General features: G+C 37.3%; 2 protein-coding genes across 2 annotated transcripts; both read left to right on the top strand.

Annotated features, from left to right (window-relative positions):
- Positions 1 to 339: 339 nt before the first annotated feature.
- LOC103937844 lies at positions 340 to 2,101 on the top strand. Its single transcript, XM_048579986.1, has 5 exons — positions 340 to 674; positions 801 to 1,019; positions 1,135 to 1,233; positions 1,319 to 1,399; positions 1,502 to 2,101. The coding sequence occupies exons 1-5, from the start codon at positions 609 to 611 to the stop codon at positions 1,781 to 1,783; spliced, it is 747 nt and encodes a 248-aa protein (XP_048435943.1). The 5' UTR covers positions 340 to 608; the 3' UTR covers positions 1,784 to 2,101.
- Positions 2,102 to 3,853: 1,752 nt separating this feature from the next.
- LOC125475283 (legumain) lies at positions 3,854 to 10,527 on the top strand. The gene is made up of 9 exons (XM_048579985.1): positions 3,854 to 4,226; positions 4,368 to 4,532; positions 8,091 to 8,247; positions 8,629 to 8,714; positions 8,800 to 8,999; positions 9,232 to 9,280; positions 9,385 to 9,594; positions 9,716 to 9,922; positions 10,004 to 10,527. Exons 1-9 carry the CDS (start codon positions 3,978 to 3,980, stop codon positions 10,184 to 10,186), a joined length of 1,506 nt encoding a protein of 501 aa, XP_048435942.1. The 5' UTR covers positions 3,854 to 3,977; the 3' UTR covers positions 10,187 to 10,527.
- Positions 10,528 to 12,166: the final 1,639 nt, after the last annotated feature.

The raw sequence follows: 12,166 nt of genomic DNA on the forward strand, positions 1-12,166 counted from the left end.
TCCAGGCGTGAGTGCTCCATTGATTGGGGAGCCTACACCCCTTACTGAGGCTACTCCTATGGCGTCCCAGGTGCCCATCTCATCAACATCATCAGTGTCGGTTCAGCCGCTTAGTGCACGACGGCCTCACTGACACCGCCACAAGCCGGAGCCTTCTGATCACACTTCCTCGGCATCTAGAGTCGAGGGTGAGGCCTCACAGCCAGGTAGTTTTTTCTAATTTTCAATCACTACGTTGTATTTTTCTTTTATCATTTTAAAATTATTATTTTTATGATGGTGAAAATTTACTGGAACGTGAAAATGTGATGGGGGTTATGTTGAATTTTACTATTTTAAGGTTTTGGGAAATGCTATACTATTAGGGGAGGTTATGTCGAATTTTCTGTACAAATTTAAGCTTAGGGATTTCACCATTTAATTATTTTTGGCCAGCTAAAAAAAACGCCAAGGGGCCTAGTCGAATGTTGAAGGAGGCACAGAGCGTACGTCTAATCGGCTCCAGGATCAAGATTGAGTATGACCCGTGACATCGTGGAACGGCTACCTCACAACAGCATAACAGCGTCGCTAGTAGTTGTGGTGTTGTTATTAAACAAAATTGTCCTATGCAGTGGGAGTCTTGGGCAGAAATTCCTGAGGGGACGAAGAAACTAGTGCGAGAAAACTTGTCGGTTAGTGTATTAATTTTTAGCCTTTATCATTTTTTTAATTTTGTTTACAAATATTAAAAACCAAAATATATTATCTTAATATTATTAAATTTCTTACTATTATTTTATTATTTTTCATATTCGTAGGTCAATTTTGATCTTGACGACATATCCCCTGAGGTCATGGCCTACTTAGAGGAGACCTTAGCAAATCGGTACAAACATTGGAAGAACTATCATCACATGCATTTTAAGCTATGGGATGATCCGGAGTTTGCTCGCCTACATGGTTGCCCAATCGAGTTGCAGGACCGGCCGGAGGATTGGAAGTGGCTCTGCAAACATTTTACGGACCCAAAATTTGTGGTATGTACATAATATTTTAATAATAATTTATTATTGTTTTAGTTATTTTTTTTAAGCTTCCTTTATTAATTTATTTTAAATAATCGCACTAACATGTATATTGTGTGTTTAACAGAAGAAATCTATTGATGGCAAGATAGCTCGGAACTCAAAAACACTTCTCCACCATTCTGGTTCGAAGCCCTTTTTGTATAGGCTTGAGGCACGACGTCAGGTAAAAGTATATTAATTTTGAAATTTTATACAATTTATTTATTATTATTGATTAATAAAATTTTCTTAATGTTTTTTTTCTTCAGGAGGGTTCTAAGTTCCTAGAGATTGACATGTTCGAGGACGTTTACGTTCGACCTGGTGATGAGACAGCTAAGCAGCTTCATGTAAGTATATGTAATTGTTATTATTTTTATATGTATGAATCGTTCAAATATTATTTATATTATGTTATTAAACATTATATGTTTTTTCCTTTATTATTACAGGATGCTATGGTGGAACAGCGCACTACTGTTCTTCAAGAAGCAACATCGCAACTTCCTCCGGAGACCTCGATCGAGGACGTCACGGTACTCGAGGATGCAGGTTTTCAGATCCTGACTAATGTCATGGATCAAAACTTCGGTCGTCGTCATGGCAAAGTTGTTCAGTGTATGGGGAAAGCGCGAGTTCGTGAGACGGGTGCCTCTTCTTCCAGATCGAACACAGGAGAGGTCAGTGTATTGAAGGAGGAAGTAACAACCCTAAAGGGTCAGCTTGCGGTCTAGAGCGAGCAGATGAGGGCCCGGGACGAGCAGATGAGGGCCCAGGACGAGCAGATTAAGGCCCAGGGCGAGCAGGTGAAGGTCTATGCCGGACATGTGAGAGACCTTGTACGAGCCATATAGACGTCCGGCCTCCAAATCTCGCTACCAGTACCTGATCTTCCTACACCTTCGACCTCTAAGCCACTTTGCCCTACTAATACCTAGTAGCTTGATGTATCAAACCTAGAAGACTACTTGTAGTTTTTTCTTTTTTTTTGTTTGGATACCTTGTATGTATATTTTTATATATTTTATAACTAAATACTTTTCCTCGGTTAATTAATTATTGTTTAGAGTTTAATTAAGATATTTATTAAAAATTAAAAAAATAATATTTTTGACCAAAACAAAAAAAAGAGGTTTGCGTGATGAAGATTCTACCTACGTCGCGAAAAGCCCTTTGCACGACGTCGGTAGAATCTTTGTCGCGCCAACCTTTTTGCGCGACGCATGCCCTGTGTCGCGCTAAGTGGCTTTGCGCAACGTATGACCTTCGTCGCGCTAAGTGGCTTTGCGCGACATATCCCCTACGTCGCGCAAAGAGGTTTGCGTGATGAAGATTCTACCTACGTCGCGCCAACCTCTTTGTGCGACGTAGGTAGAATCTTCGTCGCACAAACCCCTTCTGCCATTGCCTTGTCGCAACGGTTAGTGCGCGACAAAGGTGCGTTGAGTTAAGTTTTGCACGACGTTTTTTGACTTTGCGCAACGAAGAACCTGCATCGCGCAAAGTGTTTTTTGTACTAGTGGTAGTACTAAGTGGTGAGATGTGAATTATTTTAATAATCATAATTCATGCTTGATGGATAAGGATGAATCAAGTGCATAAAGGGACTAGGTTCAAAATCCTGGTTCGAATCAAAGACGCGAGACTAGATAATGGTTGAGTTTCTGCTAAGGAAGGGATTAAAATGACAGAGAGAATATCCAAGTAAATGCCGAGGAGGCACAGTCTTATCATGATTCTACCGTAGCAGATATGTTTAATTATCATGGGGTCCATCTCCGTAAATAGAAAAGGCTTTGCAACGTGAAAGCCTTTCAACTCAACAAATAACTCAAACGCTCTACGTGAAAACCCTTGTTATAAGTGAAACCCTTCTCACAGCTCTGAGAAAAATACTAACAATCCTAACCCTCATGTCAACACATCTTCAATTTGGAGAAGTAAACAACACTGTATTGACAACCAATGACATCTTCATTTTAGATAAGTAAACATCACTGGAGCTGTAAAATCAAGTGATTCAGGAGCATCTTCAATTTGGAAATGTAAACAACACTGCTTCGGGTTGGTTGGTTATTTATCAAAGTCTCGATCGACAAAGAGTTCTCAATTCTTTCGTCCAAAAAGGGTACTTCATTATTGATTACCAAAAAAAAGAGGTTACTTTATTAAATCCCCTAGCGAAGTGAGGTGTTCTATAATTAGTTACACTCTGATGCACTTCACAGTTTGACATTCAAACAGCCGAACTCAAGGCCACATATTCGTTCCTCAACCATACGTAGTCGCTTAAGTGTAGAAGTCAGCAGCGTATTTGACACCACCACCACCATCATATCTATTCTACTCACCTGATCAAGCTAGAATTCGAGTTGGCACGCATTAACAAAAAAAAAAAAAAAACAAAAAAACAAAAAACAAATGTAGTTAGTTCATAATCGGTTTTACATTACGTTTGCTTTATAATTTTTTTAATCAACAATATTTACAAATTATATATATATATATATATATTTATTTATTTTATTTATTTATTTATTTTTGATACAATGAAACCAAAGCTTCTTAATCACATCCACTAGCGGCTAGTCTCCCTCCGGCCGAGGAAAAGGAAAGAAAGAAGGACTTATGAGTAAAAAGCCAAAATATCTTAACCACCGCCACAATCAACAACTCCAAACATCAAACGTAGATCACACTTGTCCCTTCCCAGTCACGCTGGACCCACCAACTCATAAATCTTCCGCACACGTGTCAAATCCTTGTCATGGTTTGCATGGCACCACACCGCACCGCTAGTCCCCCCTCACTTTTATACACTCACCAACCTCTCCCTCGCCCCGCTGCTCTTTCTCTCCTCATCTTCCTCCACCGTTTCTTAACTAAATCTAGCACTGTCGGTTTTGTTGAACCGGTTCTCCACCCTTCATGGCGGTCCAACATCAGTCCAGGTTGATGATTGGTAACTATACTGTGTCGTGGATATCGTTGTTTTTGTTTGTACTGGTCATCCAAGCTATAGGTGGAGGCCGAGCCGCCCGGTTGGAGCGGTGGGACTCTGGAATCCGGTTGCCATCCGAGAAGGATAAACCGGAAGATGTTCATCACAAAGAACCGGGTACAAGATGGGCGGTTCTTGTAGCCGGTTCAAACGGGTATGGAAACTACAGGCATCAGGTAAATATAATATTTGTGCTAACCAAGGAAAGTTTATTTCATATTTATTTATTTTATTTATTTTTTATGTTTTATAAATATAACAACTGAAATTTCTTTGTTCTTGGGGATTTACACTTTAATATTATCGTGTATATTCAGGCGGATATTTGCCACGCATATCAGTTACTGAAAAAAGGTGGGCTGAAGGAGGAGAACATAGTGGTATTTATGTACGACGACATAGCCAAGCACTCAATGAATCCGAGGCCAGGAGTTATCATCAACCATCCTCAGGGTGGTGATGTTTATGCCGGCGTGCCTAAGGTACAACTTTTATTTTTTATTTTTTGAAATCAATATATAACTATTTGTATATGCAGATAGATCATATATATCTAATATAGTGTGTGAATTCTACATTTAATATTGTATACTTTGGTGTGACATGGATATGGATAGATTTTTTTTTAATATGCTTTCTTAATTTTGAACCGTTCATTCATTTTGTAAGTAATTAACAGTGGATAGGGGGGGGAAGCTTAGGTTTTTTTTTCTAACCACAGAGTGGTGAGCTAGTAGATTGGTAAGGACAAATCAAAAACTAATACAAGATTAAGATGAGGACATTCAAACTTTCATTTGGCCCTACTTATGCTTTTCTTTTAGTATTTCTTTATTCTTAAACCAATTAAAAGGATTTGACGTTCTTTCAGAAGATAAAAGAATATTAACAAGTCTGTCGTGCATATCCAAATCAAATTTTGCAGATGCCGAACCAAAAAAGAAAAAGATAAAAGCCTAACATATTCCATGGTTTAAAGGGGATTCCTGTGGGCTGAGCTTAAAAAGCAGTATCACTGCGGCAGTGTTTCATGTTTGACATTTTGGTTTTAACAACCTTTTAGGCAGTTTTTGATTAGACTTGTAAATGGGTCGAGTTTATTGGGTTTGGGTTGGATACCCGATCCGTTAAGTTAACGGGTCGTCTGAACCTAATTCGTTAAGTTAGCGGATCGTCCAAACCCAACCCGTTAAGTTAACGGGTCATCCAAACCCGACCTGTTAAGTAACTGGTTATCCATTTCACTCGTTAACAATTATTATTATTTTATTTTTTTTGCATAGAGTTTATGTTTTATTGTTAAGACTTAGACTGAAATTACTAAAACATCCTCAACTAACGGATGCTAACGGGTTGACCCAAAGTGATCCGTTAGTTAACGAGTTGTTAACGGGTTCACCTGTTAACGACCCAATCCGTTAAGCATCCACTCAAATACTAATATTAATGGGTCGGGTTAACGGGTCAGGTCCAAAATGCCAGGTCTGCTTTTGATAACCATTTTATTACTTAGGCAGTGTTTCAATTTCTGTGCTTCAGCTACGGGGAAATGACTCAAATGGGAAATGAAGAGCGGGGAAGGATTAGCTTTTCAAGATTTCATTTTCAATCATCCTTCTTTATTTTTTCCCTCATCCTGATCACCATCCCTCTTTACTCTTTTTCTCCATATACTTTTTGCATATCTCAAGCACAAATAAAAAAATAAAAAAAAAAAAAAAAAAAAAATAAAACCTATAATCAGATAAGATGGAATCAAACTCTTCCTTTTTAAACCAAAACAGTCCTTTTCTTTAGGGTGGTGCTATCCACACACTAATTTTTACCTCCCACATACTCCTTGTTAATTTTTGTCCTTTGATTTTCTTCAATTCATTTGATCCAATAGTAGGAAATTGAGAAGGTTGTGAGTGTCAAGTAAAAGAGGTGTGCAGATAGGATAACCTTTTCTTTAAGGCAACTCTAAAATGCTGCTAAGAACATTCTTTCATTTTGTTTGGAAAACTAAGATCTATATATCTATGATAAGTTAGATTATATATTTGTCATGTTAGTTATGTGTACAGGTTTCGCTTCTCTTACTTTCTTCCCTTCCCTTCTTGTTCTTTATACGATACAACCATAAGAGTAGGAGAGGATCAAATTGCCATGATGGCGTCTCGACACAATAATTTAATAACATGTGGAATAAGATCCATCAAAGTCCTTTTCCAGGATGTTCTTAATCATTGGAGTTGCAAGTTGCTTTTTGCCTTTAGTCTCATTCACATTTTTGCACCAATGGTTCTAGTAGGAGAAGACGATTAGTGCAAGAAAACAAGGTGGTATTGCAGCATCTCTATTAATGTGTGACCTATGTTTCTTGTGTAATTTAAGCTTTGCTTTTTGAATGCTTTGTGGATGCTTGAGAAGGGGATTTTTTTAACCCTGAAAAAGGGAGTTGTTTGGCACTTCGAATAAAATTATCATTTTACCCTTTATATTCTACTTTGTTTTTTCTAAATGTTTTCATGATTCAATTTTATTTATGGTGGCCCTTTGCATCCATAAACTAAATTCGGAAGTTTGACAAAATAATTGGTGATTTGAAGAGTATTTTCTGAGTTATTACCCTTATTGAATTTTTGTGTTTAATTTAATTAATCTCCAATCCCCAAAATCTTTGGGTTGAAAAAAGAAAAATTTTATTCTTGTGATTACAAACTTGTCTTGTATTTTTGTATAGTTTTGGGTTTTTTGGTGAAGCATGAGGCCCAAGCTAAAGTAACAGAAAATAGCCTGGACCAAAAACACCAAGATGGTTCTCAAACAAGGCATTTAATGAAGAGCCCAAGGCCTAATTTTTTAGAGCTACTAGACTCACCCATTGTCTTATTTATCCACCCACATTATAATTCCACCCACCATAAAAAGTTAAAAAATTAAAATGCTATTTTCCCAGCCACTTTTATTCCTAAAGTATCCTCATTAGCACTATTGCTCCGCACTTGTCTTTAAAATTATTGTACCAGTGGAGAAATAATTTTAGAGCATTCAGTGACATACTTTGCACCATTTTTTTTCTACTGATCAAACTCGAAACCCTTTACAGAAGATTATCCTTCCTCGGTTCTTCCACATTTGTGTATAAAAATATCAGCATCTGATATCCATTGTTGAAATATCAATTCATTCTGATATCCATTGTTGAAATATCCAACCGAAACAAAATCATTAAACTTGAACCAGAGAGTGGCTGGAGAAAGTGGAGAAGAAGCAAACTTTGGTTGCTTGGTTTTTGGGTTTGTCTTCTTCTTTGCGATTTTTATGAGAATTAATTTGCAGTAAACGTAGAAAATAGTGTGGAACCAGAACAATTTCAAGTTGAGTCGCACTGGGATTTTATGGGGTGAGTTAAGGCTTAAGGAAAGATAAATCCTTTGTGAACAGAAGATTATCTTTGCAAGTGGTCCTTTACCACATAACAGTGGAAAGGTGTTGAGCCTTTTGTATGACGACATGGGTTCAGACACTGTCGATGGTTAATCTAACAAAATTTATTGTTTGACAAAAAAAAAAAAAGAGGGTTATTTTTTAAGGTCTTTATCGGTCATTTTACAAATGAGCAAACTTGTAATTAGAAATTATATAAAAAAAAAAAAACAGAGGGTTATCTTTTAAGGTCTTTATCGGTCATTTTATAAATGAGCAAACTTGTAATTAGAAATTTTATTAAAAGTGGGTGGGGAAATAAGAAACTGGGGTGGGAATAACAACACTTAGAACAGTTGTTAGCGTACGCTGTACAAAGATTCTACTGGGAACAAATCTCATTACTTCACACAGAAGATTTTTGTGCAATTCTAGTGTTAAAGCTACTTGAGAACTACGCCCTTTTTGCATTTTAACATAAGTCTTAATTTAGAACATTGCGTGCATTAACAAATGTAGTTTGCATATTATTGTAGTCGTAGTCAGTCACTTAATTGGTAATAGTTGAGCTATGTCTACTTCGAATTCCATATGTTTGTGAATAATTTATTTTGGATCAACTGCTTTAGGATTACACTGGTGAGCAAGTAACTGCCGCCAATCTGTATGCAGTCCTCCTTGGGGACAAAAAGGCCGTGAAAGGCGGAAGTGGGAAGGTTGTGGATAGCAAACCTAATGATAGGATCTTTTTATACTACTCAGATCATGGGGGTCCTGGTGTCCTTGGTGAGTTCACTACCTCTTCTTTGACATCCATGGTACCATTGTTTTATTTTCTTTGGTTACATATATATTACATAGGAGAGACCGAACACTTCCCAACCTCCCACCGTAGCTCACCACTTGTGCTAACTCAACTTATATTGTGAACACTACTTCATCATGGGTTGTTTCATACGCATACATAGTGTAGGGTTAGATCTTGTCCTATTTTCTTGTTTTGGCTTGCAAGTGGTTAGGTTTGTCGCATAGCATGTTAATTCATGTGATCTGAAGTTGGAATCCATTTGAGTAGAGATGTTGCCGTCATCTTGCCAACCTTACTGCTCACTTGAGAAAAGCTGTAAAATGAGAGTAAGGACTTACCAATTTACAATATGATTGTAGGGATGCCAAACATGCCTTTCCTTTATGCCATGGATTTTATTGAGGTTTTGAAGAAGAAACATGCATCGGGGAGCTATAAAGAGATGGTAAGTAGATCACTTTTTATTCTCACTTCCTTTGGTATTCAAGGTTAAACAGTTAAGCGCATGAGCACTATTGCATCATGTGCAGGTTATATATATAGAAGCTTGTGAGAGTGGGAGCATATTCGAAGGCATAATGCCGAAAGACCTAAACATTTATGTGACTACAGCATCAAATGCACAAGAGAACAGCTTTGGAACTTATTGTCCTGGGATGGACCCCCCACCACCACCTGAATATATCACTTGCTTGGGGGACTTGTACAGTATTTCTTGGATGGAAGATAGGTATGCATTCTTGGTCTTTCGAAGATGAGAAATAAATCTGTACTGTCAAATTTCTAAATAATTAAGAAACTAATTTGACTATAAGTTATTCGAAAAATAAAAACAAACATATGTACATGGTATAGTGGATATTGTTTGGGGCATATGTTGAACAAAGTATGCAGGATTTGTAACTTCTATATGACCTTGTATAAGTCTATTTTATTAAATCTCCTTTTCCTTGAACGTTCAGCGAGAGGCACAATCTGAAAAAAGAAACAATCGAACAACAGTATCAGGCGGTGAGCTTACAATATCTGAACTCAACTTTTTGATTCTGGACCTAATGTACAAGCCGACCATTAAATTAAATTGAATTCCAATATGCATGTGTGAGTTGTTGCAGGTAAAGCAACGGACTTCCAATTCAAACAATTACGATGTGGGATCGCATGTGATGGAATATGGGAGCAAAAACATTACACAAGAAAAGCTGTATTTGTACCTAGGTTTTGATCCTGCCTCTGTGAACTTGCCTCCTAACAACGGCCAATTAGAAAAGCCTATGGAAGTTGTCAACCAGAGAGATGCAGAGATTTTCTACATGTGGCAAATGGTGAGCTTCTTCCCACAATTTCTTTTCCACTATCACATATACAAGTAAAAGTACAAAAAAAATTGTTCTACATTTAGATTTACGGTGAGGTTACCGTTCAATATTTACTTGTGTTTTACAGTACAAAAGATCAGAACGTGGATCTGGAAAAAGTAGAGAAATCCTCAATGAGATCAAAGAAACAATGAGGCATAGGACTCACTTGGATGCAAGCATTCAGTTCATTGGAACATTTCTCTATGGACCTGGAAAAGGTTCCTCTACACTCAATTCTGTGAGAGCTCTTGGTCAACCCCTTGTGGACGATTGGGGATGCTTAAAATCTATGGTAATGACTTATCCTAACCCTTTTGATTATTCAATTGTACAGTTTCAAGATTTAATTCCAAGGTTAAATTTTGAATTACAGGTTCGTGTGTTCGAAACACACTGCGGGTCATTGACTCAGTATGGCATGAAACATATGCGCACATTTGCCAGCATCTGCAACAGCGGAGTATCTGAAACCGAAATGGCGGAAGCTTGTTCTGCTGCGTGCAACGGTTATGAAGTTGGCCAGTTGCATCCTTCCAACAAAGGCTATAGTGCCTGAACGTTGAAAATATGCAAATCATAAAGATGTCACACTCGTGCTATCGTAATAGTGTCAATATGCTTGTTGCTAAATGTAGAATCTGAGTCTAGAATTGTAAGGATATTATGTATTGCAAGAATATTATGTTTTAATTTTGTGTGTAGTGGGTACAAGAAGAGATGCGGATCAAGTGGTAATGATATGGTGGTCGAGTTGAGATTCTAATTTTCTCAGAACGCACGAATGTAGCGATGCCGGATCCGCATCTGAGAACAGTTCTATAGGTTTATTTCCATTTGGTGAAGGAATCGAAACAACTAGAATCGTATCAGAGGTTGAGTTGCCTCGGATTTGTGGCACTCCTACGTTGCTTTCTCCTTACCTCTCGTTCGTAGGGGTTCCATTTTTTGTTCTGTGTAATATCCTTTCGTTAAGGTATTTTGAGGGAACCAAACGTTCACCATCAAGGGTAGGATCTAATTTTAGGTCTTCAACAACAATTAGTGTGGGGACGAAAGGGCCATTACCCAACTTGCATCTTGAGATAAACCAGTGCATATTTCTTGTTCTTGGTATGGTCATTTTTTGGCTCTATGGATATTTCTCTTTGGTTAGAAACCCCTATTTTTTTTTTACAGAGAACTTTCTTGCCCCTGTTTACATGAAAATACCATCTTACCTTGTAATGTTACAAGGGCTGTGGATTTTCTTGAACTCTTTCAAATATTGAGAAATAATGCTTGGTCATTGTTGTGGGATACAAATGTGATTAGTTGGGAGTAAAAAACGGATTCTGGGTCATAATAACCATTTCATTTTTACATTTTTTTTTTTAAAACTGAAATCTTGTTTGGTAATTACGTTAACAAATTGTGTGTGAGTTAATATCCTAATGGATAGGTGTTAGGTTTTTATCTACATGTACTGGGTTAAAAACCCCTCCTCTTCTGTAAGTTATTGTAATATATAGTCAAACTCTATTTCCTCCCCTTACGAATAGGAAAAAAGAAAATTAAAAAAAAATTCTTTATGGAAAATGAAAACCAAAAAGCTATTTTATAGAAAATTAAAAACCAAAAAGTGAAAACTTAAGGAAAATTTTAATAAAACTGAAAGTAATTATTAACCAAGATATCAGTTTTCAGTTTTCTAATAAGTAAAAACTAAAAATAAAATGATTATTAAATGCTTCTAATAATTTACAATGGCAAAGCCACACAGAGGCGCAAGAAAGTGCTACAGCACCTCCGGTTGTCGGAAATTAACCCTAAGAGCGAGAATCAGTCCCTTTGGTTCCTCTAAACCTGAATGGAAACCTGCAATTCCGTTTATTGTTGCGTTGTTCAGCAACCGCTGCTACCCGCATCAACCTGCTCTACTCATAATCATTGTTACGAGTTGAACATGTCGTAGCTTGCTTGACGTCTCCTTCTACAATTTGACCTTGCATTGGAGTTGTTTTGTTTGCTGTAATTTGTTTTGCGAATTGAAGAAATGCTAGACTTGGCATTTGTGTCGTGTTAGTTAAATATCAGAGTGTGTCATAACCAAGATTACAAAATAATAAAAATATTATTAAACAAACTAAAAAGCCGAAACGGCTACATAACCCTAGGCTACATTGTGACTAACTTGTTCTCGACTGAATAACAAACATACTATTTATAATAAACTAACCCTAACCCTAAAAGGTAAGAAACCGAAACCCTAATGCTAATGGGCTAAGCCTAGAAAACCAAACATTCAAATAAACCAAAATACTAATATTTTCCAACACTCCCCGTCAAACTCATGATGGTATACGACATGAGTTTGTAAACAGGCAGATGCGGACTAGCTCCGTTAGATGGATTGGCATGCAACTTGATTGGACTTGACTTGACTGGCGAATTGGCAAACTTGACTTGACTAGATTGGCAAACTGATTCTGATTCTGATTTGCTAGTGTTGAGACTATGAAAAGAACCCGTCACTAAACAGACGAGATTTCCATATCTC

This window comes from the organism of the source record quoted next, unplaced genomic scaffold (assembly GCF_019419815.1).
Source record: "Pyrus x bretschneideri cultivar Hongxiangsu unplaced genomic scaffold, Pyrus_bretschneideri_v1 Contig14, whole genome shotgun sequence".
NCBI classification, from domain to species: domain Eukaryota; kingdom Viridiplantae; phylum Streptophyta; class Magnoliopsida; order Rosales; family Rosaceae; genus Pyrus; species Pyrus x bretschneideri.